This window comes from Miniopterus natalensis, chromosome 6 (assembly GCF_054644295.1).
Source record: "Miniopterus natalensis isolate mMinNat1 chromosome 6, mMinNat1.hap1, whole genome shotgun sequence".
Taxonomy (NCBI): Eukaryota; Metazoa; Chordata; class Mammalia; order Chiroptera; family Miniopteridae; genus Miniopterus; species Miniopterus natalensis.
The window spans coordinates 43,541,203-43,567,046 of NC_142086.1; the positions used below are offsets into that span (position 1 = coordinate 43,541,203).

General features: G+C 42.5%; 1 protein-coding gene across 1 annotated transcript; it reads right to left on the bottom strand.

Moving 5' to 3' along the window:
- Positions 1–2,044: 2,044 nt before the first annotated feature.
- Positions 2,045–22,138, bottom strand: HCLS1 (hematopoietic cell-specific Lyn substrate 1). Its single transcript, XM_016200153.2, has 13 exons — positions 22,055–22,138; positions 21,412–21,485; positions 13,920–14,049; positions 12,112–12,222; positions 10,015–10,069; positions 6,727–6,837; positions 6,039–6,094; positions 5,329–5,398; positions 4,498–4,709; positions 3,965–4,069; positions 3,167–3,458; positions 2,942–3,004; positions 2,045–2,740 (listed from the first exon to the last, which is right to left on the bottom strand). The coding sequence occupies exons 1-13, from the start codon at positions 22,136–22,138 to the stop codon at positions 2,604–2,606; spliced, it is 1,500 nt and encodes a 499-aa protein (XP_016055639.2). The 3' UTR covers positions 2,045–2,603.
- Positions 22,139–25,844: the final 3,706 nt, after the last annotated feature.

Here is a 25,844-nt window from a genome sequence, read left to right on the forward strand (position 1 = left end):
AAAATATAACTAGAGTGTGAGTTAGGATTTTATTCAGTGAACATGAGTAACTGGAAACAGCTAACACTGCGGTGGGAAAAGGGGGGAGTTCTCCAGGTATCAGTTCCATGTGTTTTGGATCTAGTCCTTCCTATATGCAAAAAGAAAGCTCCTAAAGTCCATTCTGGGTTTCTTATTTTACTAGGAAAAAAAAGAGAGAGAGAGAGAGAGAAAGGCTAGCTACAGGTCAACGGAGATGAAAATGATGGGCTACTCTTAGATGGGTGAGAAGTATAGAGAAAGGAAGCGAGCAGAGGGCTTTCTCTTCACAATCGGGTGGGAGGGGGCAGGCCAGGGTTCAGGGGAGCAGTCAGGACAGAGCCACACTGCTCTGTGGTCTGCACACTTCCAGTCACATTTTACTTTCTCTGTTGCTGCCTTCAGAGCAATATTGAATCCAGTCAACATCATCAAACATATCTTACAAGATATCTAATTGTATATGTTGCAGAAAAGCAGGGTACTGCAGGTGTGCACTGGCCTACACAAACAAGCACACTTTATGGTGAGAGGGCAGTTGGAGAAAAATGAAAACCTTTTACACAGACTGAATTAGACAGAAGGTGATTAGGTTGGTGAGAAGGCTGTCCTGGACAGCATGGGCAGCAAGCCTTATCTGACAGAGGCGAGACGGTTAGACATGACTTCAGGCTAAGGAGCACTGAGGGGAGTGAAAAGGGACTGTGTGCCCAGAATAGGAGCCTGGATGGAGAGGTGTCCGTGAGCAGAGCTCTTGATGACTATCACCACCAAGATAATCGGTTCAGAGTAGAAATCAGCCAAACTTGGAGGGTGAGGTCTGTAGAACTGAGGCAGTTCTGTAGAACTGTTGCCTTAGTAGCCAAGGGATCTGGAAAAGAAGTTTCTGTCTTAAGATAAAGGGAAAAAGGAAAAGCAAGGTGGGACTTGGAGATACAACCAGAAAAAACACTGTAACATTCTGACCTATGTGTGATGTCAAATAAAACTGAAGTGAAGAATGGGATTGTGTATATCTGCGATGACGTAGCTGTGTGTGCCCGAAATCCCAACGTCTCTATAAGCAGAAATAAAAACCACTTTGCATTCCAAAAGGCTAACTGGGTGCATCTGGTAAGTTGGGTCTAGAGAAAGATTTGTGGTTCGCTGGCATAGAAGTCATCGTGGAAACAAAGGCGTGTGTGTCTTAAAGAAAAGCCAAGGAACAAAACTTAAGGGACCCAGTGCCCTAGGCATATGGGCAGCTCCCAACTTTAGGAAGTCCTGGGGTATCTGTGGATCTTGGTCACTAATCCTAGCTGCCACTATTTTCATCTTTGACAGTTAGACCCAACTTCGGATACTGATTACAGTGCAGAATTCTGTCTTACCAACAAAAGATTCCCTACACCAACCAAATCCCTGACTTTGATTTAGATTTTGTTTTGATTTTGCCTAGGATCTCCTATCTCTGGCCTTATGGAGCACAATGGTCTGGGCTATGATAAACCCACCATGCCCTGCCCTCTAATTCTCCTTCATCCTGATACTTTGGTGGTGATTGGTTGTTGCCCATCACTGGCTGTCCAAATACCTTCGCCTTTTTCCTATCAGCCTCAGCCCTGAACCACACTGAAGCTTCATGAGCTTTTTCCATCTATCCTCTTACTTGGCCATCAATTTCAGTCATCCACCCACAAAGAAGACACTGTCTCTGGCTAAATCCTATTACCACTTCATCAGAGACTATGTTCCTTTAGCTTTTTGTCTTTTTTGTTGTTGTTGCCAAATCTCCCCTTTCCTCCTTCCTAATTCCTAATTTGTGCATCTTCTTCAATTATCATCATGTCCTAAAAAAGTGTAGTCATTACTCTCAGGCAGAAGGTGGCTGGCCTCTCACAACTGCTAAAGCCAGTAAAAGCTGACACTACCTGTCCTCCTGTTCCCCCACCTTACCACCATTCCCCAGGCTGATCTGTTTCGGGCTGGGTTTAAGTACCACCTAAGGAAAAGACTCAGCCCTAGACATCCAGGGCACAGGGGAATGGGCAGTGGTAGGAGGGAGTCTTCTGGACATGCCTAAAAGAGGGAAAGAGAATTGAAGCCATGGCAGTCAAAGCCATTGAGGGTTGCACACAAAGCATTATTTACTTCAACCTAGAGAGGAAACATAGTCCCATTTTATTTCCAATTTTAAGACTAAGCAGAGAAAAGATATCTCTGCAGGAAAGGAAAATAAGGAAACAGCACAACCAGGTAATACAAGTAATCTAGACATAACTTCCCAGGTAAGCAGACCAGGAAGCCTAGAGCTCACAAAAGCAGAAAGCAGAGCCTGAGGGGTTAGAAGGAGCACTCATGGGGAAGGAGGTGGGACTACAAGATAAATGTCTAGGAGCTCACACAGGAGAGAGAGGACACTGAAAAGGAGCTTCTTCCTCGTGCTATCTCTGACCCAAGCCCTAATGGAGAGGGAGGGGGAGGTCCATCTAGAATCTCAGGTAACTCATGACATCCTATTAGACACTTGCAACAGGATGGGAGGGAGTAGAGGCAGAGCCACTTTGGACATGGGAAGTCACAGTGCAGAATATAGTGAGGGCCATTTACTGGAGAAGGTTGACATAATTTGCAGGGAAGAGTCCAAAGCGTCCATGGCAACGTCCCCGCCACCAGCCCTCATCCACCATCTCAATGTCAGTGATGATGTCATCTGGATCAAAGGAAATCTCATCACTTCCCTCTGGAGAGAAAATTGATGGGATATTAGGATGGTCAGACAGGAATCCCTCTATCCGTGTGCCCACTCTAAACCTCAGGAAGGGAAAGAGGCCTGGTCTTCTTGATGCCAAGCCTGGATACTTTTGTGACCCTCAGAATTCCTCCCCCTCTCTTGTTTCAAGGGCCTTCAGGCACCAGACCCCTCAGGTCACTCGCAACCTACCTCCTTGATAATCATACAGGGCTACAGCCGAGATCCCAGCCCCAGTCGGACAGCCTGATGATCCTGCATTATGAGAAACATAAACATAGTCTCACCAGCATGGAGAAGGAAAACAAACAGGTTCTTCTGAGTAATGGGACAATGCCTTCCCCTGGCCAAATTCAGGACCTGACCAAATTCAGGACCTGACCAAATTCAGGAGCTGATTCCCCCTCGACCACTCACCAGCCAGAGAGGAGGGAAAAGAGGGCTCCTCAGGCTCCAGCACATCTTCGTAGTCCCCTTCTATTTCATTATCTTGCTCATTTCTGTCTATCTCCCCAACATCCTCATAGTCATTCTCAGGCTCAGGCTCAGGCTCAGCCTTGGGCTCAGGCTCAGGCTCAGGCTCAGGCTCAGGCTCAGGCTCAGGCTCAGGTTCTAGTTCATACACAGGTTCTGTTTCATACTCTGGCTCTTCCTCCACCTGGAGGCCTTCCAGAGTCCTGGGGGGCAAAGCTGGGGGCTCCTCCTCGTCCTGAAAAGAGACAGTGTGGGGCAGGGTGACTTGAACTCACCAGGAGCTGCTTCTCCAAAAGCTGCCAATGGAGGACTGCTAAGACCCCACCCATTACCATCCTACCACTTCTACCCTCTACCCTTGCTTCCATCTAACAGTCTCTTTTAGGATACACAGTCTTTTATTCCTCAACCTCCTCTCACACCTACCTACTCAAAACACCTACCAAGAGATGATAAGAGGGGAATGTAAAAGATGTAAGGAAAGGGAAGTGGGAAGCAAGTCAGAGTCCTTGGAAGGCCAAGAAAACATTGAAGCAAAAGCACATTGTTGGGAATATCACAGCTAGAATGACCAACGCTCCTAGTCTTCCCAGGACTGCGTGGTTTCCCAGAATGCAGAATTCAGTATTAAGATCAGGACAGTCCCAGACAAACCAGGACGGTTGGTCATACTCTATGGTCTACCTTCCTAGGACCTGAGGAGATGGGGAAGGGACAGAGAATCTTTGGGGTTCTGCTTACCTCTAGGGGTTCCTTCCTTGAGGGCAAGGAAGGCAATGGGTGTTCTCTGCTGGTTCTCACAGGCTCAGGCTCTGACGAAGAACAACTCCCTACTGGAGGCCAGACCTATGGAGAATGAATCATCTCTCCAGTAAACAAGCCTCCATCTTCTCTCCTCTACTGACCTGCAACACCCCCTCCTGCCTCTCTCTGCCAATCCAAATCCAACTCATCCTTCAAGATGAGCCCCAATTTGTAGTGATGGCTCCTTCCTCTCAGTTCCTGCAGTAATGAGTGGCTGCACTGACATGGCTGGTGACCTGTCTTCTGTTATATTGTATAAATCTTGTGGGATTTTTCTAACATTCTGGTATACATGAGGCCCAATTACACAGTCAGACTGAAATCTTCCTGAAGACAGGGACAGCACTTATAGAGAATTTGTTTAACGCAGGGAAAGGCTGTGCCTTATTTTCTACCAGTAATTTGGACACTTTAGGCTCCTGCCTGGGCTAGGGATCCTGGATATGGATCCCAGAGCACCAAGCACTCACCTCTGAGGAGATTTTCTTAGGCAATGGGGCTGGCACCACGGGCTTTTCCGCAGCGGCTGCTGGCTGCTGAGCCTCCTGGCTCTTCTTTACAAGGGCCCTTCTCTCCTGCTGCTGCCTGGCCATCTGCTGTGCCTTCTCTTCTTCTTCCCGCTTCTTCTTCTCCTCAGCCATAGACTCAAATTTTGCCTTCAGTCCACGGGCACCACTAGAAGCTATAGACACAGGCAAGAAGAATTAGGGTTCTCCTGGGTTGGGGGAGGGGGTGGGAGTGTGGCGCTCGAAGGAAGAAGAGACATCTGTTAAATACCCAGGAGAGCAAATGGAGAGGGGACTTATGGAAGGGAAGGGAAAGGGGTGTGATGGAGGAACAAGGGGGTTCCTGGAGGATGGTGAAGCCTTGAATCCTAGATTTCCACAAGGCCAGGCCGTGCGATCTCAGAGCCTTGTCCTTTCTAAACCATAAGCCTTGGCCCTCTAACCTACACCCTTCCTTGTCTACAGTCCTTAAATCCGTATACCTTCTGACCACCACCCACCCTCTACCTCCCATCCCAAGCACCTATCCCTATGTATTCTTCCCAAATGGCTCCCCAACCCTCCCTCCCTCCCTGTGTCTCTGTTCACAGTTTCTTCCCCAATGTCACTCTGTCTCTTTACCCACTTAACTTAATTTTTCTAGGAAAGAGAATCTGGGAATATGAAGGTAGGGCTCAAGTGTGCCTCTGCTAATCTGGGAAGCCAAAGGCACGGAGCAGGTAGTCTGGGGAGAAGAAAAAACGAGAAGGGAGAAGCAGCTGAGGAGCATAGAGAAAGGGAATTGTCAAGACTCACCAGCCTCTGTGGGTGTCGTCTTCTTATAAGCTGTCGTTGGAGCCTCCATTTCATTGAAGCCAACAGCACTCTGCAGAACAGTAGATGTGTGTGTGTGGGGGGGGAGGGGGGGTGGTAAGGAAGCGGCGGTGACTCGGAAAGCAGCGTTAGGGACGGGGGCCGCCAGAGGAGGTATCCTAACCATTTGATCCCCAATGGTTGGACAGGGTAGTCCAATGCTGCTGTTTTGTGGCAGAGGGAAGGGAAAAGAAGTTCTAAACTGGTGGGCTCAGCTCCCTTTTTTTAAAGTACAGTGTACCTAGAATCTCCCATCTCCACATCCAGCTGCATGGACCGCAGCAAGGCCCGTAGGTAATGGGAAGAGAAACTGGGGTAGGGGAGGGCCGTGACGTGGAGTGGGAAGACGCTGCAGATTGGGATAAACAGTAATGTCAAGCAATCAGTGAAATTTTAAACATCACCTTTGCCTGGAGTTTATCTGTCTCTCTGTCTCTCTCTGCCTCCCTTCCCTCTCCTCAGTTAAAGCTCAGGCTTCAGAAGACACGCTCATTGGATGCTGAGGGCAGTTCATGGGGAGTGCAGGACACCAGGGGACAGCTCAGGACACCAGCCTTTCCCACCTTCCCCCAGCTTTGCCTCTCCCTCTTCTCCATGCACTTCCAGGGCAATCTGGGAAACTATTCTCAAAACATTGGTATTCTGGTATTTACCTTATCCACTCGGTCCTTCTGGATTCCATACTGGCCACCAAAGCCCTTGGCATAATCTACAGGACAGAAAGGTCTGAGAGTCATACGGGAGTTAAAATGCTAGAAATGGGTGGGAAGAGGGAACAGTGGAAAGACAGGCCAGAAGACAGAAGTGCAGAAAACAGAGAGACTGATGGGGAGGTGTGAGAATCAGAGCACAGGGAGAGGCATAAATGGAAGAAAAACCTTGAGAGAGAATGGAGGGGAGAGAGCTGGGAATTGGAAAACATAAAAAAAAAAAAGTGACAGAATAGGAGACAATGTAAAGGAAGAGCCAGAAAAAAATAAGGACAGCCCTCCAGCCAGCCCCTATGTGTCCCAGAGAGGAAGGAGACCTCTCTGTCCTGCGAGCTGAGGGGCCTTTGAGAGTAGCAGCCAAATCGCACTCTTGTCATCACCAGCTGTCTCCACCCTTTTCTCAATGGTCCCTTCTCTCCAGCTCCCTTTTCAGTCCTGCTCCTAACCTCCCTGTTTCCCTCCCACCCCTTTTGGTTTGCACCCCCCTCCCGACCCCCCCAACACATACACTTACTATTCTTCACCCGCCACCTCCACTGCACATCTGCCCCTCTGAACAAAGGAAAGAAAGCAAGAAAGTGACAGGTCCCATGGTGCGCTGTGACCTCCCTCCTGTCCCGCCCCGACTTACCTCTCTGGGATTCGTGTTTCTCGGTCTCTCCTTTGTAGTCATATCCCAGAGCTGCCTTGTCCCGTTTGTCTTTCTCCACCCCATAGCGGCCACCAAAGCCACGCGAGTAATCTGCGGAGGAAGGAGCGGTCATGAGAGCCCGCTCTCGGCCCACAGGAAAGAAAGAGCCGCTGAAGAGAGAAGTCAACAGAAATGGGTGGCTGGGGCCTGGGGAGAGGGCAGGGCTCAGAGGTAGGCGAGTTAAAGGGAAACGGTGTTCTAAGCCATTTTTCGAAAGCTTTAACACTGTTCACTCGTCTCTCTCTTACTCGTGTGCCAAGATGAGATCATTTCATTTTTCTCCCATCTTCAGAAAAAAGGGAAGGTATCAAGAGTATAAGGAGAGGCTTCCAGAAGAAGGAAAAAAACGGCATATCCACATGAAATGTATGCCTTTCCCTACTCCCATATGAACACTTAGAAATGTCAGCTAAAATATAACAATGTTTGTTGTTGTTAATAGTGAAGCTCTGTTGTTAAAAGAAAAGAAGGGGAAAAAATCCTGGCTCCAAAAACAAATAGATAAATCAGAGCAGTAGATATGAGGGTAATTATGAGCTGATGTCACAGAAAACCCCAGGGTGTTTTAAGTCCTAGATTTAGTGCCTCGGGTTAGGATCTAGGATCTGGGGTTCTAATTTCTATAAAAGAACAGGGTGCTGAGGAGCAGGAAATGAATCTGCCAACTGCTATAAAAGAGTTCTAGGAAAATTCTATTCACTTGTCCGGAGAAATGGTGAGGGAGCTTGTAGCTTGTTCAGCAACATACTATAGGGGGGAAATTTACCTATGAGACTTGGAAACTCTAGGCCCACACCAGAGTGTATGGAATACAAATATTCAATCTTATGCTACTTATATATGAATTCTAAGCTGAGAAATTAATTGAAATACTTATCTAAGAAAATATGTACCAGAAAAAGAGTAAGCATCAGAAAGATATCATGAAGATGAGACAAAGTAGACCTCAAGACAAAATGCATTATAAAAGATAAGAGAGACATAAGACAATGATAAGAGAATAATTCATTATTCATCAGGAAAACGAATGCTGCATAAACCTATTACATACAACTCATACAACTTAACATTAAAAAACTAAACAATCCAATGAAAAAATGGGCAGAGGACCTGAATAGAACATGCGGATGGCCAACAGACATATGAAAAGATGCTCAACATCACTAATCATCAGACAAATGCAAATTAAAATCACAATGAGATATTGCCTCAGACCTGTCAGAATGCTTATCATCAATAAATCAACAAACAATAAGTATTGGCGAGGATGTGGAGGAAAGGGAGCCCTCAGGCACTGCTGGTGGGAATGCAGACTGGTGCAGCCACTATAGAAAACAGTATGGAGGCTCCTCGAAAAATTAAAGATGGAGCTGCCTTATGACCCAGTGATTCCACTTCTGGATATGTATCTGAAGAAACCCAAGACACTAATTCAAAAGAATATATGCACCCCTATGTTCATTGCAGAGTTGTTTACAATAGCCAAGATATGGAAGCAGCCCAAGTGCCCATCAACAAGACCAGTGGATAAGAAAGTGGTGGTACATACATACAATGGAATATTACTTGGCCCTGAAAATGCATGAAATCTTACCATTTGCGACAGCATGGTGAGACAGAGAAAGGCAAATACTATATGATTTCACTTATATGTGAAATCTAAAGAGCAAAATAAACAAACAAAGTAGAAACAGACTCATAGATCCAGAGAACAGACTGACGGTTGCCATAGTGAAGGAGGGTTGGGGGATGGGTGGAAAAGGTGAAGGGATTGAGAAGTACAAATTGGCAGTTACAAAATAGTCGTGGGGACGTAAAGTACAGCGTAAGAAATGTAGTTCATAACATTGCAATAACTATGCAGGGTGCCAGGTAGGCACTTGGAAGATAGGGTGGACCACTTTGTAAAGTATATGATTATTTAATCACTACTGTGTACACCTGAAACTAATACAAAGTAATATTGAATGTAAACTGTAATTGATCAAAAATTTTTAATTAAAAATAAATAGATAAAAGAGTGAATCTATGGACTTTGGGTAATTATGATGTAGCAATGTGCATTCATTGTTGGTAAAAAAGAAAAATGTCCTGTTCTGATGAGTGATGTTGATAATGGGGAAGGCTGGGCACATGTGTGGTGGGAGTGTATGGTAAATCTCTACCTTCTTCTCAAGTTTGTTGTAAAGCTAACATTTCTCTTTAAAATTGTCTTTAAAAAAAGAGACATTGGGAAGAGAATGAAAAGTTCTAATACACATCTAATATGAGTTCTAGAAGAATAAAGGTAAGAGAGGAAAGGCATTATTTTTAAAAATGCTTGAAAGTTTTCTATAATGAGTCACTTTGCAGCTTGAAGAGGACTGATCAGTCTCATGTAGAATAATAAAAATAGGTCCAACACCTAGACATATTCTATAATATTTCAGAATATCAGAGACAAAAATAAAACCTTTCATAAAGAAAAAACACACAGAGACAAGACATATTAGCTACAAATGAATAATGATGACACAAGAGAGATACCAGAGGTAATGAAACAATGTCTTCAAAGTGATGAATGGAAAATAACAATGAACAGGAGAAGAAAATAAAGACATTTGGTAGACAAATCCTGGGAGTTCTTTCATAGACTCACTGAAAGAATTATCAAAGGTTATACTGTAGCAAGAAGAAAATAGAAGAAGCCAGGAGGAACCAATAAAATACAGCCAACAATGCTGAGCTAAAGTGAGTAAATATGTCGGTCAATTTAAATAAGCATTTACTAGGTAAGAATCATGAGTAAAGTTTGTGGGGTGTATAAACACATAGAACCAACATACCAGGCAATAATAATTGTCCAGTTGGTACAAAGAATATAGAATGTAAAAAGAATGCAATTAAGTTATCCTATATTTCTTCTATTACTCAGGAAGAGATAATGATTAATTTTAAATTTAAGTCAAAGATGCATGTTAAAACTTAAGGATAACCTCCTAAAATAAAGGAGTGGAGTGCCTTATTTTCAACCCATTAGGGAAAAAGGGGAACTAAAGAAAACTTGATCAATCTCATAGTGATAAAGGAGAAAGGAAGAAGCAAGTGCACACTCAGGTTTAAAAATAAATGAAATAGTGAGGAACTGGGCCATGGAGTTAAGAGGGAGTTGACGAGGGCTGTTGCTAGTTGAAGTCTGAGCAGGACGGCGGGCACCAGGTTCTAGGGCGGAAGCGGGCGGGTCCTTGCCTTTCTGAGATGTGTGCTTCTCCACTTCTCCTTTGTAATCAAAGCCAACTGCTGACTACAAAGAAAAGGAGAGAGAGCCGGTTAGAGTCAGAGCTGACCGCTCTTCCCCTCTCTCACTTACCCTTACCCCCAGCTCCGCCCCGAGGTTCATGTACAGGGGCTCATGCCTGTGTATGGGGGTTTAATGTGGAAACAGATAGTAGCCTGTGAGGCTGGCGCAAATCAACCAATGTGGGCTAAGGACACAGACAGGTCTAGATGCAAACCCACCTCCCCTACTTGTAGCTGTTTAACTTTAGGAATGTCTTTTAATATTTGAGCCTCGATCTCTTCAAATATAAAGTGAAAATAGGTATACCTGGCTCAGTAACCTCAACTGTAAAATGGAAGAAAGGATCCCTCTTCACTGGGGGTATTGTAGGAACTAAATGGGGCAAGGTATGTAAAGGTATGTTTTCATTGGGTTGCTCAGTAAATTAGTGCTTTCCTTCCTAATTCTCATGAAACTAAATGAGATAATAGTGCCTTGTAAACTATGAAGCACTATGCACATATAAGAGATAGTATCCTACTCTTAATCCACTATACTGTGCCTCTCTTCTTTCCTTACACAGAGATGTGGGTTTTGGTGGGATGAGAGGCAACCAGGAGGAGAGTCTGGATCCTAGCTGCTCCTGAGACTGGATATAGGTATTGGCCAATACCTGACGTCACCATGGAGTTACATCCCCAACTGGCTCAGTAACTATGAGTCTCTAAGTAAGTCTAGATTTTACACCTTAAGAGCTATTGGCATGTATTGTTACTTGGTTTACATGACACACTGGTTGTTCAGGGGGTTCAGTTTGTGGCTGGGAGGCAGAAGACGACAGAAAGAACAATGAAACATTAGGCACAGGCAGGAAGAGGCCAAGAGGGAAGAAAAATTCCAACCTGATTAGAGAAGACCATAACGTGCTCCATATTCCATTACTGCCTTAAAAATTACCCTCTGCAGCCCTGTGGCTCAGTGGCTAGAGCGTCGGCCCAAGCACCGAAGGGTCTACGGTGTGATTCCTGGTCAAGGGCATGTACCTGGGTTTCGGGTTCCTTCCCTGCCCTGGTAGAGTGTGTGCAGAGGCAAGCAGTCGATGTGAGAGAGACACATCGATGTTTCTCTCTCTCTCTCTCTCTCTCTCTCTCTCTCCTTCCTTCCCTCCCTCCCTTCTACTCTCTTTCTGAAAAAGTAATGGAAAAAAATATCCTCAGGTGAGTATTAACAACAACAACAACAACAACAAAAATTATCCTCTGCATATTTTCTTTCCATTATGATATGCTTTTAACTTTTCTGGTGTTTTTTCCACCTACAATGAAATAATATCTAACATTTAGCTTTAAGGATTCAAGCCCACCTAATAAAAAACTGAAGGTTAAATAAGAATCTCAGCTAGCTATGGGGGAGATGTCCTCTCTGTGTGTAGCTTCAGGGGAAGACACACTATTCTGCACCATTAAAAGAGAGACCAAAGAATTTGATCTACTAGGGAGTGAAACTGACAACATCAATGAGTTACCGATTGCACCCTCGTGACCACTCTGTCATCTGTAATCATACCATCCCTTTTTTTGTTTGTATACTTCAGGGATTTGATGCCAAATCTTGTGAAAAGTACCCTTTACCTTCTAAAAACGTTGCAATTCCAATTAGTTGTTTTACATGATTATTTGCTGCATGGTAATAACTTTAAAGCTAACATCTCTGTTTTCCTGGAAGGCATAAATATCTCATAAGGTTTTGATGTTTGACTAAAAGAGGAGCTTTGGAATTTCCCTCTCCTCTCTTCGTGTTTTATAACAAAAATCAATGTTTTGAGAGATTCCTTATTCAAAAAGAGTTTGAGAGCCTTTTCTCATTTAAATTAGTACTTTCCAGCTCATCATGTGGCCTCCAACACTGGCAGGAAGGCACTTGCTGAGGAGCTCTCCTCATGCTGGACCCTCCTTGAGTCCGCTGCCCTGTTTTTCGTACAGAAGCACAGACCCACATTCAAAGGGGAGTGTTGGTAAGTCCCACTGATTTGAGTTGGGTGATGGGGGGAGAGAGCTGTCACTTACCTTGTCTGCCCTGTCCTTCTCAACTCCATATTTGCCCCCAAAACCTCTGGCAGCATCAGTCTGAGAAGAGTGCTTCTCCACCTCAGCAACATACTCATGGCCCACAGCACTCTAAGAAAAATCAAGGACAGAATGACTGACAAGATAAAAATGACCATAAGGAAATAAAATGATACAGAGATGGGATGGGATGGGATGGGATGGGATGGGATGGGATGGGATGGGATGGGATGGGATGGGATGGGATGGCATGGCATGGCATGGCATGGCATGGCATGGAAGGATACAAGAAATTCCATTCTGGGTCAGTCTCATAGCCTCTGGCAGTGGTGCCAAGGAATACGTGGTGGAGAGCAAGGTGACTTTGGGAGCCTTGCACGCCCTGACTCTTCTTTAATACCATCAAGAACCCATCATTTGGGAAACTTCCACAGGACAGGCTGGGTACCAGAAGAGTAGAGACTAGGAGGTCAGAGCTGTGGCTAAATCAGAAACAAAAAGAGCTAAAAGAAGGGCTTTGTGCATCCAAACAGAAACGAGGGTAGTTACCAGGGAGAGACCAAAGGGAAATGACAGGGTGCCCTGGTAATGACTCTTCACATAAACAGCCAGGTGGTTTTTTTCTGAATCTTTTCTCCTGTATGACCATCAGAGTCCAGCAATGTCCTCTGAGCCCTGATATTTAGCAGTGACTGACTCTTTAAACCAGAGGAGGTCGGTAGACAATACTGGCAGTAGTCCAAGAGGGCAAGTAACTTAAATCTCCTCCACTTTTTAAAAAACTCCATCTACTCTTTTATTTTCTATTTGGTTTTAAAATGTATGTCTCTTCAAATATTTAGACATGGATGCTTCAATAATTTGGGAATTGAGTAACACTTCAAACCAAATAATGATACCTTGCAGAGTCTCAACTAAGATGAAATTCGAAATTTGTTCGCCTTCCTCCTGCATTTCCACTCCCATGCCGGGATAAGCAACATCAGTACAGAGACTCACACGAAGCACTGCCCCATATAAGCTCCGGGGAACTGGTTCTGCAATATCTGGGGGCCTGTGTAGGTCAATTTTGCCTGTTGAATTTAAGAATGAATGACTGCTTTTTTCCTAGGAATTTTGTGGGAGAATACAATGCCTACACTGCCCTTCACACAAGGACGAAGCAGAACCTCTTAAGGTGAACTAAAGGTTCGCATTGGATTCTTATTTTCTCCTTCAAGGTAAACCCTTTTTCTTATAGGAATATATTTCTCCCTTTGAGGTGAGGGAAGTCAATGGAAAATATGATTCAATATACAAGCATCCTTTTCTCCCACTTTCCCAGCATCTAATGCAGAAAATAAAAACTCTTCATATTTGAGGGTTCCTCATGGGTAAATTCACATCGATACTTTTCACACCTATGTACACATCATATAATGCACACTATCCACATGAAACACTAAATATACAGTAAAGAAGATAATAAGAGGCGTCGCACCACAGACATAATACACAAACATTTAAAAGTAGTAAATGACTTGAAAACATCTTTTTCCTGCCTCTGCTTGTGTTCCCTGTCCCCTCAGTCTGGGAGTGACAGTGTGGCTGGGCCTCCTATAGCCAGCCCTTCTCAATTCTTGGTTTCCGTCTCCTGCTGCCTACATTTTATGTGTTGATAAAAGGAAAAAAAATAATTGAAATAATATGTGGATAGTTTATTTTAAAGCCCAAATGAATATTGTATTTTTGAACGAGTTTTAAACCATAAAACCAACACAAGAATGAATCTTTTTAAAAATGAAGCAAATATCTCCTTTTCAACTCACCCTGTCCATTCGGTCTCTTTCCACACCGAACCGGCCTCCGTAGCCATGGGACGCTTTGGGCCCTGATTCCAGCTCCTTCTTCTTGAGACTGTCATGCTCCTCTGACACTTTGCTCCTCAGCTGGTGGATGCTGGAAGTAACCACATGACAGAAACTTGTCTAGCACAGGGAAGTCAAAAATCCTCCTTCCCTGAAACATGAAAATCTTCAGGTGTGTTCTGTTCATTTTTAGCCATAACCTGAGCCCCCAAGTATAGCAGAGTTGGGCCTGGGAGTAAGAGATGAGTATGGCCTGCATATCATAGCCTGTTTTAAACTTTCCATAAGCCAGTAATATTTTCTCTAGTCTGTTATTTTGCTCACTAAACAACCTGCTGATACTTAGTCCCATTTTTCATGTTCCTAAATATTAGAGGACAATGGGACCTATACTGTGGTAACTGGGGAATTAGTTTCCTCTCTGAATGGATTTGTTTTCTGGCAATTAGCTACTCTATCTCCAGAAGCACACAAATATTCATATATACTTTTATCCATACAATCTAGTGTCAGGAGTCTACCTTAAGGAAATAATTTTAAATATAGAAAGCTTGCCCAGCCAGCATGGCTCAATGGCCGAGCATTGACCTATATGATCCACAAGATCACGGTTCGATTCCCAGTCAGGGCACATGCCCGAGTTGCACGTTCGACCCCAGGTTGGGGGTGTGCAGGAGGCAGCTGATCAATGAGATCAATGACTCTCTCGTCATTGATGTTTTTTTTTTTTTTCTTTCTCTCTCCTTCTACCTTCCTCTCTCTGAAATCAGTAAAGATATATTTTTAAAAATATGGAAAAGCTTAATGTCTTATGATATTCACTGAAACATTATACATAGTAATAGCAAGAACCAAGAAAGAACTTATATGACCCATAACTGAAGAATAGTTAAGTAAATTGCAATATTATCTTTCAATAGCACACTAGGAAGTCATTTAAAATGATGGTTATGAAAAAATGTAGCACTGGGAAGTTTATCTACATAGTAAGTATTATGAATTTCCTTCACCACCACCCCCAAATCTGATGATTCTTAAGGGAACTAAAAACTAATACAATTCACTGTTATCACAAATTGTTCTAACACTTTGAGGCTCAAATAATGTTGATTTGGGAACCTCTATCACTAAGAGAATGTAACACCAAAAGGAGGCACTCTCCTAACTACTTCCATCTTTACCACGAGGGTAGGGAGCACCTCTGTATATCTGTTTGGTCTGAGGATATGAAGCAGTAGCTCCACGCCAGCACCAATAAGTGACAATCAGAACTGATACTTGGACACATATAAAGACCCCTGGGGATTCTTAGAAACATTTGGGCAAGAGAGCCCTAAATAAAATAATTGACTTCCTACAGCAAGAAATGAACGTTTAAGGAATTGAGATAGTGATATTACTGGAACTTCATTGGCTCAGGAAAACCAGATACATTGGTTACAGGTAGAATGACCATCTCAGGAATTCTCCTTTCATGGAAGAACAGATCCATCTGGTGGCCTTGTACTATATGCCTGGCAAAGGTCTTTTTAAAAAGCCTTCTCAGCTTTAGTCACAGTTAATTTTAGAAAGCTGGCTTTGAACCAGACGAAGTTAAACTGAGAGCTGGAAGAACCCTCTGTTCCCATGCCTGCCCTAAACCCTCTGGCAGCAGTGAAGGCAGAGATCCTGTGTTGCTAGTTCAACGACACCAACACTTTAGAACTGTCTGTGTCAAAGAAGGTATTGGTTCCAGGGACATGTAAATGACTGATATTTCCCAACCAAAGCACTCAGATGAAGAAGGAAGAAAATGGGGCCAAACATTACTTTTAAGTGAGAAAATTCTGCAAAGTTTTAACTAGTCCAATGATTGCTACATGGGTTATAACTATATTATAGTTGAAAAAAGTTTTTAAAGGGATTAGAAAATGAAATTCATATACATCACTTAATGGATGACAGCAAGGCTAGTAAATGTAATTTGACAATATAATATAGAAAATACGATTTGAATGAAAATGTTGGGGCCAAAGACCAGCTTATCAAATTCTTTAGAATATAGTTGAAGCCACTTTAAGTAGGTCTTAGTTATATCATTCCTTCATTTATTAAATATAAATTAAATATTAATTAAACTTTTGAGTATGAGACACTGTTAGGACCTGACAACACAAAGATGAATAGTATGGAGATAGTGGTCAGGTAGAAATGATAGAGAGGAAAATAAACATTACAATTCAATGTGTTTAGTGGCATACCTAAGAAACTTTTGACACATTAACTCTCAAATGCCTATTTTAAGTTTTAAAATACCTTGGAATTTATAAAGCAATGCAGTTTATGGGAACCAAGTGAAATTCAGGACCTCAAAGATGAACTAAGAGAAGGAACAGATCTTGTGTTTATTACAAAAGTAAAAGCACCAAGGTAAGCAACTCTGACTATAAAATTTTATTCACAAACAATATGATCACAGATGTAGAAAATCCTAAAGAATCTACCAAAAAAAAAAAAAAGTGCTACTAGAACCATTAAGTACATTTGGCAAGGTCACTACCAAAATCAATTTTATTTCGACATACTGGACACAGACATTGGAAATTGAAAGTAAAAATAAATGCCACTTATCGTCACATGAAATAACATAAAATATTTTAGCATAAATTTAACAAAACATGCACAAGATCTGAACACATAAAAATATTTCTGAAAACAATTAAAGACTTAATTAAAATGGAGAGATATCCCACGTTCATAAATTGGAAAACTCAAGCTCATTAAGATGTCAGTTCTCTAAAATGATCTAGAGGTTCAGTGCAATTCCAATAAAAACACCAACAGGCACAGTTGTAGGAATTGACAAGCATACTCTAAAAAGCATGTGGAAATGTAAAATCCTAGAATACTAAAAGTTTTATTATTATAAAGGAGAGCAAAATTGGAGGACTATTTGTTTTTATGACCTGTCATAAAGCTGCAATAATCAGTGCAGTATTGTGTGGGACAAGGAGGACAAATGGATCAATAAAATCACCTAGAAATAGACCCCCACATATACAGCCAAAGATGCCAGGTAAGTCAATGAGGAAAGAATAGTCTTTTAGTGGCGCTGGAAAACTGAACTATCCATATGGGGAAAAGATGAACCTCCATCTTTGCCTCACACTGTACACAAAAACTAATTTGACCATAGACTTAAATGTAAAAACTAAAATTATAAATATTTTAGAACAAAATGTAGAAGAAATTTTCACAATTTTGTGATAGGCAAACATTTCTTAGGCACATAAAGCACTAATTATAAACATTTTTGATAAATCAGGTTTCATCAGAATTAATATCTTCTGATTTTCAAAAGATGTCATTAACAAAATGAAAAAGCGAGTTACACTCTGGATTAAATATTTGCACAACACATATATCAAAAAACACTTGTATCCAGAATATATAAAGAACTCTTAAAACTCAATAAGAATACAAACAACTCACTTTAAAAGTGAGAAAAAAGCCTGGCCGGCATGGCTCAGCGGTTGAGCATCGGCCTGTGACCCAGGAGATCGGGGTTCGATTCCCAGTCAGGACACATGCCAGGTTGCGGGGTCGATCCCCAGTCGGGTGTGTGCAGGAGGCAGCTGATCAATGACAACTCTCTCATAATTAATGTTTCTCCCTCTCCCTCTCCCTTCCTCTCCCTGAAATCAATAAAGATATATTTTTTAAAAAGTGAGAAAAAAGATTTGAACAGACACCAAAATGAAGATATGAAGATATATGAATGGCACATAAAAAGAGTCTCAGTAAAATTAGTCATCAGAAAAATACAAATTAAAATCATCATATATCCACACGAGTGGTTAAAATTAAAAATACTAAAAATACTAAGTGTAGACAAGGATGTGGAGCTTTAAAATCATGCATTGTTGGTAGGCATAAAAAAATGGTAAAGTCCTATCAAAAAATAATTTGTTAGTTTCTTAAAAGTTAAACACATACTTAATATATGAATCAGCAATTCTGCTCCTAGGTATTTCCCAAGAGAAATAAAAATATATGTCAACAAAAACTCTGAACCCAAATGTTCATGACAGCTTTATTTGTCATAGCCTTAAACTGTCAATAACCTAAATGTCCACCAACAGGGTAACAGGTAAAACAATTGTGGTATATCCATACAGTTATATACTACTTGGCAATAATAAAGAACAACAGACTGATAAACACAAGAGCATGGATAGATCTTAAAAACATTATGCTGAGTGAAAGAAGACAGACACAAAAGAATAAGCTCTATATTATTCCATTACATGAAATTCTAAGGTGGGCAAAACTAATCTGTAGTAACAAGAAGCAGATCAGTGTTTACATCCATCCAGGAGAGAGAGTGGGGTATGTTGACAGTAAAGACGCACACAAGCATGAGTGGGCAAGTGTGGCAAGAAGAAGACGGAGAAAAGGGCAATGGCCTTTGAAAACAGGCAGTTCCTAGGAAACACTAGGCTGCTTGGAGCTGCCTGGCCCCAGACTCATTTATACAATAGATGAGGGATGGATAGGGTCACTGGAGCTATTCACCAAATTACTAAACCACTACACAAGCTAAATTTATTTTAGGCATACTTAAAAAAGAAAGATCATGGTGTGGGGGAAGGTAGTAAGATTAGAGTGAACCACAATCACTTCCTTTTCCTGCTTTGAGTCATCTCAGTTCTGTAGCTACTGATCTCTCCAGCTTCCCCCTCTTTCCCAAGAACCTAGGTGATTTAAGAACCCATCTGATCTTAAAGATTGGCTTAGCCCACACTAGCCAGAGAGAATCTTAGAGAACTTACTACTGGAAGGTCTTCTAGAGGTCTTTTTAATCCCAATGGGAAAACTGAGAATCTGAGAAGAGAAGTGACTTGTCCAAGGTCACCTTGTTAGTCACCAGCAGAGACTGGGCTTTTACACCTTGGTAGCCTGGGTAAAGGGGAGGGGAGTAGGTAAATGTCTCCACTATTTAGTCTATGTAGATCCAGTAAGGTTAATAAAGAAACATGTAGGGTTGTCAAATTTTATGACTCCAAGGGTCTCCAGTCAGCATAACGTATATTCTAAATTGTGCAACATAAGCGTCTACGTACACACCGCTTAGGAAGAAGGAAGACTGTCATCTGTTTACATGTTTATGTTAGGTTTTTAGAAAGAAAATCTGATTAAACTAATCTGTATTAACAGACAAGAAAAATAACGTCATTGAGCTGCTCACAGTTGCTAAGTACTGCTCTAGACATCGACACATGTTAGCCCATTGAATTCTGCAGGGCAGCCATCATTATCCCCATCAGGCAAATGAAAAGGCCGACACTCAGAGGGGTTCATGTCTAAATTCACATTGCTGGGAATGGCAAAACTGGGAGTCCAAGCGCAAGTTCTTTCCATAAAATCACAGCAGGGATTTGGAGTCTTCCTTAAAATGTTCTCCTTTTACTATGCATGAGACAGGCACTGGGAGGAAAAGGTACAAGGAGAGTTTGTATTTTAATCCTTTTAATATATATATACATACATACATATATATATATATATATATACACATACATATATACATATATATGTGTGTGTGTGTGTATATATATATATCTTTATTGATTTCAAAGAGAGGGAGGAAGAGGGAGAGAACGATAGAAACATTAGTGTTGAGCGTCGTCATTGATCGGCTGCCTCCTGCACCCCGACTGGGGACAGAGCCCGCAGCCCGGCCGTGTGCCTGGACCGGGACTCAGACGGGGCTGTCCCGGATCCTAGGTCGATGCTCGTCTCCTGAGCCACGCCCGGCCGGGCCGGGCTGTATTTTCATCTTAACAGTTCTCAGGATATCAGGGCTGAGTGGTGTTTACTCAGTAAAGAAAAGGGGCCCTTTGTTTTGGATTGTTGAGCCTACAGGGGGCATAAAGAAGCTTTCTGCAGGGCCCTGATCCATTGTTTTCCCCATCTCCCCAACTGCTGCCAGAATCGCTTGGTTTAAGAATAATATCCATTACAATTACTTAAGATAAACCATTAATGTCTGATTAAACAACAATGCATAGTACTCAGTATTATCAAATTATATAAAAATGTGCCAAGTTTTCAATAGTGTGTTGTTTGTGCAATGTGGCCATCCACTGACAGTTTTTAAATGTAGGGGGAAAAGAGGTAAAAACACTTGTTATAATGGAGATGAGGGGGAATTAAAATGGAGTTGAAAGCTGTATTAGTTTTGCCAATTTGTGTGTAGTTGTCAATTTTTGCTTTTCGTTTTGGCTCTTGTTATACTGTTTCTTGTGTCTATCTTGTTACTGATATTTGATATCCTGAGAGTATCCAATGCAGACAGCCCTGGTTAGATGATCCTGAATGATTGAGGGAATCTTTCAATCTGAATATACAACATATCCCTAAGAAACCCTTAGATATGTCTGTAAGTGCCTTGTCTCTTATGGTATCAGAATTTTTTTTTTTTTTTTTTGTATAATATTTGAGTTCCCTAAACACCATTACTAAAACTGTTTTAATCAACAGATTTTCCAAGTGTCACATTTCTTCATACCACCTTTCATAGCTCCCAATTTCTGTCAAGCAGCCAAACTAAACTTTTATTTTAAAAATCATTCAGACCAGGTGTGCGACCTGATATTGTCCTATTTTTACAATATCTATTCTGAATTCTTTACCTTGACATCTTACTGAACTCTCCTTGGCCCATCTGAAATCACCCTACATTCTAGACATACACTTATATTTATGTGGGTAGTTGATAGATAGGTAGGTAGATGATAGATAGATGATCGATAGATAGATGATAGATAGATAGATAGATAGATAGATAGATAGATAGATAGATAGATAGATAGATAGATGATAGATAGATGATAGATAGATAGATAGATAGATACAGAGATAGATGATAGATAGATAGATAGATAGATAGATAGATAGATAGATAGATAGATAATAGATAGATAGATAGATAGATAGATAGATAGATAGATAGATAGATAGATAGATAGATAGATACAGAGATAGATGATAGATAGATAGATAGATAGATAGATAGATAGATAGATAGATAGATAGATGATAGATAGATGATAGATAGATAGATAGATAGATAGATAGATAGATAGATAGATAGATATGATAAAATGTGATACAACCTCAGCAATTGAGCCACTTCCTTTCTGAATCCCTTATGATAGACCCATTGGGGAAGCAGCATAGTTGTTAGAAATAAAAGAGAAATAATAGGGTTGGGGGGATAAGAGGAGAGACATGAAACAGAAATACACAATGACACTCACACACAGGAACACACAGGGACAGATTCAAGAAAAAAACACAAAGACACATAGACACAAACTATCTTCTCTCCTTCCTTCCTCCCTGAGCCTCCCAGTTTTCCTTGGGCTCTTCCCACATCCCTTTCCCACTCCCTAGTCCATTTGGCACCTACTTGATATGCTCTGTGCGTCCTGAGCCTTCTATGGTCTTGGCTCCCCATCGTTGCTCCTTCTCAGAGATGTCATTCTGCAAAAGACAGCACTCAGCAATAAGTGATGGCAAGAGATGTGCCACGCTGAGAGAGGCCATGCATCTGACACATGAGCCCTCCATGTCCCCTGCATCTGTTGCCTCCTTCAGTCAGTTGCCTCTCTATGTGGACCCACCCTGGCCCCCATGTTAAATTAAACTGGTGAGCTCTGAAACCCCCCTTCCTACTGCATCACTCACACTTTCCCCTTCAGACCTCCTATGGCTCCTGACTACCCCCCCCCCAATTACAAATGTGCAGCCCAAAACCTGGCTAATAGGCCAAAGGAGACCCAAGTTAACCTGCTCCATCAGCATAGCCTTTCACAGCCCATCAATCACAATGTCAAACTCCTCTCTCTTTCTCACCTGTCTCCTTCCATTTTCAACATCAGATGTCATGCATGCCCCACTCATTACAGTCAACTGCCCTACAAGTCAGTTCTACCATGAGGGCTATCTCAGCTCAGGCAGTCCTTTTTCTAAGCCCCCTGAAAGGTTACAGAATGGCCCAAATTCCTCCCCTCTACCTTTCATTATCCAAGGAAAGCTACTTCCAAACTCACCACAAAGTCAGGGTCTGTGTCCCAGTCATCGCCCTGGGTCTCCACGGAAACAGATACATCATGCCCTACTACAGACTTCCACATCTGAGGGTGACAGAAGGTGGCAATAATTAGGGAGGTGGGGGGAAAGCAAGAATGCTGAAGTCAATAATATAGCAGCTCAATGTTTCTCGCCATTTTTTGTTAGAAGATACTAGAAGCTGAGGCAAGGCAGATGGGAGTTTTAGGAAAGTACCTCTGCGGATTTATTTAAGACAAACTAACATGGGCACACCTGAGTCTGGAGAGAAGTCATTATGGGTGTAGATAACACTAAGTAACCTGGGTGTCAAAACTGCTGGGATAACTCATTTGCCAAGAGACCAGGCAGTGGCTTGAAGTGCTAATCAATGAGGGGTACTGGAACATTGCTAGAATTATAGATAGCACCATTTCACTCAGATTTCTACGTATGACTCCTTTTATACCTATCAAACCATATATTGGTCCATCTCTTGATAAAGTGAACATCTACACTCCTCTCTACAACCTGCTTAACTCTATTAAGCAATTTTCCAACCCCTAGTGCAAGTGCTGTCCCACTTCCACTCAGACCAACCACTGAACAGCAGCATGAGGTCAGTAGGGCTGAAACTTGTACACAGAACAATGCATGGGGAAGTATTATTTGCTGGGAATAAGTCACTTATTCTTCCATTTTTAAAAATAGTTCAATTATATTTCGAAAGAAGATAATTTGCATGTAATCTATTCCTCATTTTGAACATTAGAAGTTATTAGGTTTTTATTAACTAAATAAATGATAAAGAACTATTTAGAGGATACCCGTTTGAAGGGGTACCAAACTGCCAATTGTGCATGGGGAGGAGCTGCATGGCTGCTCTGCACCTGAGGGATCCTGGATCTCGGTGGGAAGCGGAAACAGACAATGCTCATCCGCTCTGATGGATGCTGAGACTTCTTGGCCCTGATACCACTTGCTAGCTGGCAACTCCCGTGCCATCCTGCCCTGCTCAGGCTCATCTCACTGGTGTCTTTTCTCATGCTCTTCACTGTCTCTTAAAGGAGTCCCTCTCATAACCACTTCTAGGCTCTGCAGTGCCTCCACCCAGGCTCTGAGACTCTGATTTTCCTCTCTACTTGAAAACTCCTCCATGCTCTTTGAAAAGTGCCTTGAAAAGCAGCCCAAGGGAAGTTCGTGGCAGACTGGTTAAAGAGATGCAAAGAAAATACTGGAGAAGAATTGACTAAGTCAGCAGCACTGTGGTATGAGTCACTGCTGAGACCAACTTTACCTTTCCCAGTGGGGCAACAATTATGGATGGGGGTGGGGCAGGTACACAGGACCTAGGTCCTGGCTCCTGGGCTGCTCTGCAACAAAAGGACTTCACACACACGTGCACACACACACAAACACACACACACACAAAACTGCGGAGACATTTCTGAAATATTTGTGAGCAATAAGGAAGCAATAAGGACTGATGGTCCTGTTTTCTTTCCTGCTCTTCCTCCCAGTCCTCAACCTGACTCTCCCATAAATCTCCCATCCTCATGTATTTTTAAAACAGAGGAACGTTTCTGACACAGAGACAAAAAATATCCTTGAGCTACTGGCCAGGAATAGGAAAGCCAAGACGTAATATCTAGAGATGGGAGACGGAGAGTAACTTGGTGAGGCACGGTGCCTATAACATCAGGTGCCATCAAGGGCCTCATCATACGGTTGCCTTTTAGCATCAGTCAAGTACATGGACAGGGAGTCAGAAGATCACCCAGCTCTGTTACTAAGCCCCTGTGTAAAAATGGCCAAGGGAATCAACATAGAGTATATGCTTATTCGCCAGGTACCAGGGTAGGCAATTTACAACTAGTAACTTCAATAATTTGGTAAATCATTGAATGTCAGATACTCAGTTTTCCCCAATGGAAAAACAAAGAGGTTAACCCAGCTCATCTATAGTCCCCTCCACTTCTGACATTCCGGGATTCTGGGGTCATACAGTCACAGAAACTAGCCCTAGTCGCACCGCCGTGCCATTTGGCCTCCATCAGCGCTGGGCTCTCAGCACTCGCGTAGGTGAGCAGCCACTTCCTGATCTGTTACAGTGTCTTTTATGTGGATTGTAGCTCCCTGCTCAATTGTATGCTGTCCAAGAGCAGAGACTTTGTCTTCACCTCCTGTGGTTTCCTCCCAACTCAGTGCCTTGGAGCAACTGGCCTTACGAGAGGGCTGTAGACTGTCCACAGAAACCAGGGGTCCTGCATTGATGGCTGCTGAATCATGTCCCCTGGACTCCAGGGGCCACTTCTGTTTCCTTCCCCTGATGCTCATTATCCACAACCACTTCCACTCAGGCCTCCTGGCCATAAAAGGTTACAGGCTCACTAGCAGTGACTTCATTCATCTCTCAATAGGACTAAGAGTCAGGTGGGCTCCTCTAACCTCAGCTCTTGCCCTGTGCTCCCCTCCTTTCCCACTGCTCCGAGTACCCACCTTCCACAGTGCGAGCGTCTGCTCTCGGGCCCAGCTCCTCGCGTCCACACTTGGCTCCTTCTCTGGCTGTTGCCAACACTGAGCAAGAAGAGCTGCTGCTTCAGTTCCGTATTCAGGTTTTCTGTCATTTCCTGCCACTGTGTCCTCGCAGCTACTTCCTGAAGTTTGAGTCAGTTACTTCTGCTTAGGCACTTAAACAAAAAAGTACTAACTGCTTCTATGTCTAGTCTCTGGCAAGGCTTCAAAGGTCATGGGGAAGTTAAAAAAAAAAAGCTCTTATTCTCAGAGTTTGTATCTGGTCAGCGAAGGAAAACATTCAACCAGAAAACACATAAGAGAATGCTGTAGAACAGCATTTGTGTCTGAAATAGGTGGGTAGTTGCATGTAGTAAAGGGATACAGACAGTTTGGTATTGGCTGAAGTAATCAGGACAGGCTGAATGGAGAAAAGGTTTTTTTTTAGTTTTTAATTTTTTTTTAATCCTTACCTGAGGATATTTTTCCATTGCTTTTCAGAGAAAGTGAAGGGAGAGAGGGAGAGAGTAACATCGATGTGAGAGAGACACATCGATTGGTTGCCTCCCACACTCACTCTGACCAGAGTTGGGGATCGGGCTTGCAACCAAGGTACGTGCCCTTGGCTGTAATCGAACCCAGGACCCTTTAATCTATAGGCTGACGCTCTGACCGCTGAGCCAAACCAGATAGGGCAGGGAAAATGATTTTTATGTGGATCTTGCAGGGTAAAATTTAAACAGAAACTCACTTTTACATTACCCACAGCACTTAAAACTGGGTTTGCATATAGTAGGTGTTCAAATAAATACTGATCAATTGAATGATTGAAGGGAATAAGTCACAGGGGAAAGGTAAGGCATGGAGGGAGAAAAATTCAGATTGTTTAGAGGACATCTGAACTAACTGATAGGAAGATTTGGTTCCATATAGTAGGAAGAAGTCTGAAAGAACCAGGTGGTTCCAGATGATGGGAGGTCTGTGGCATTCTGTACTGCTGTTAATCTAGATTTGCTGCCCCGCCCTTTCTTCTTGAAGTCAGACTTGTTCAGGTGACTTATTTTGGCCAGTGAAATGTAATGAAATACATCATTTTCTGGTAGACTTTAGACCAGAACAACCTTTGCAATCCTTTTGTTCATTGCCTACCACCTGCAAATTCTCAAGAGTGGGTTTGTTACCGATTTGAGATTACCACCTGGGACCTCAGTTCTACTAGTCAATGCAAAGATTTTAAAGTCAACGAATATGAAAGTAAAGCAAAGTGGGATTTATTGA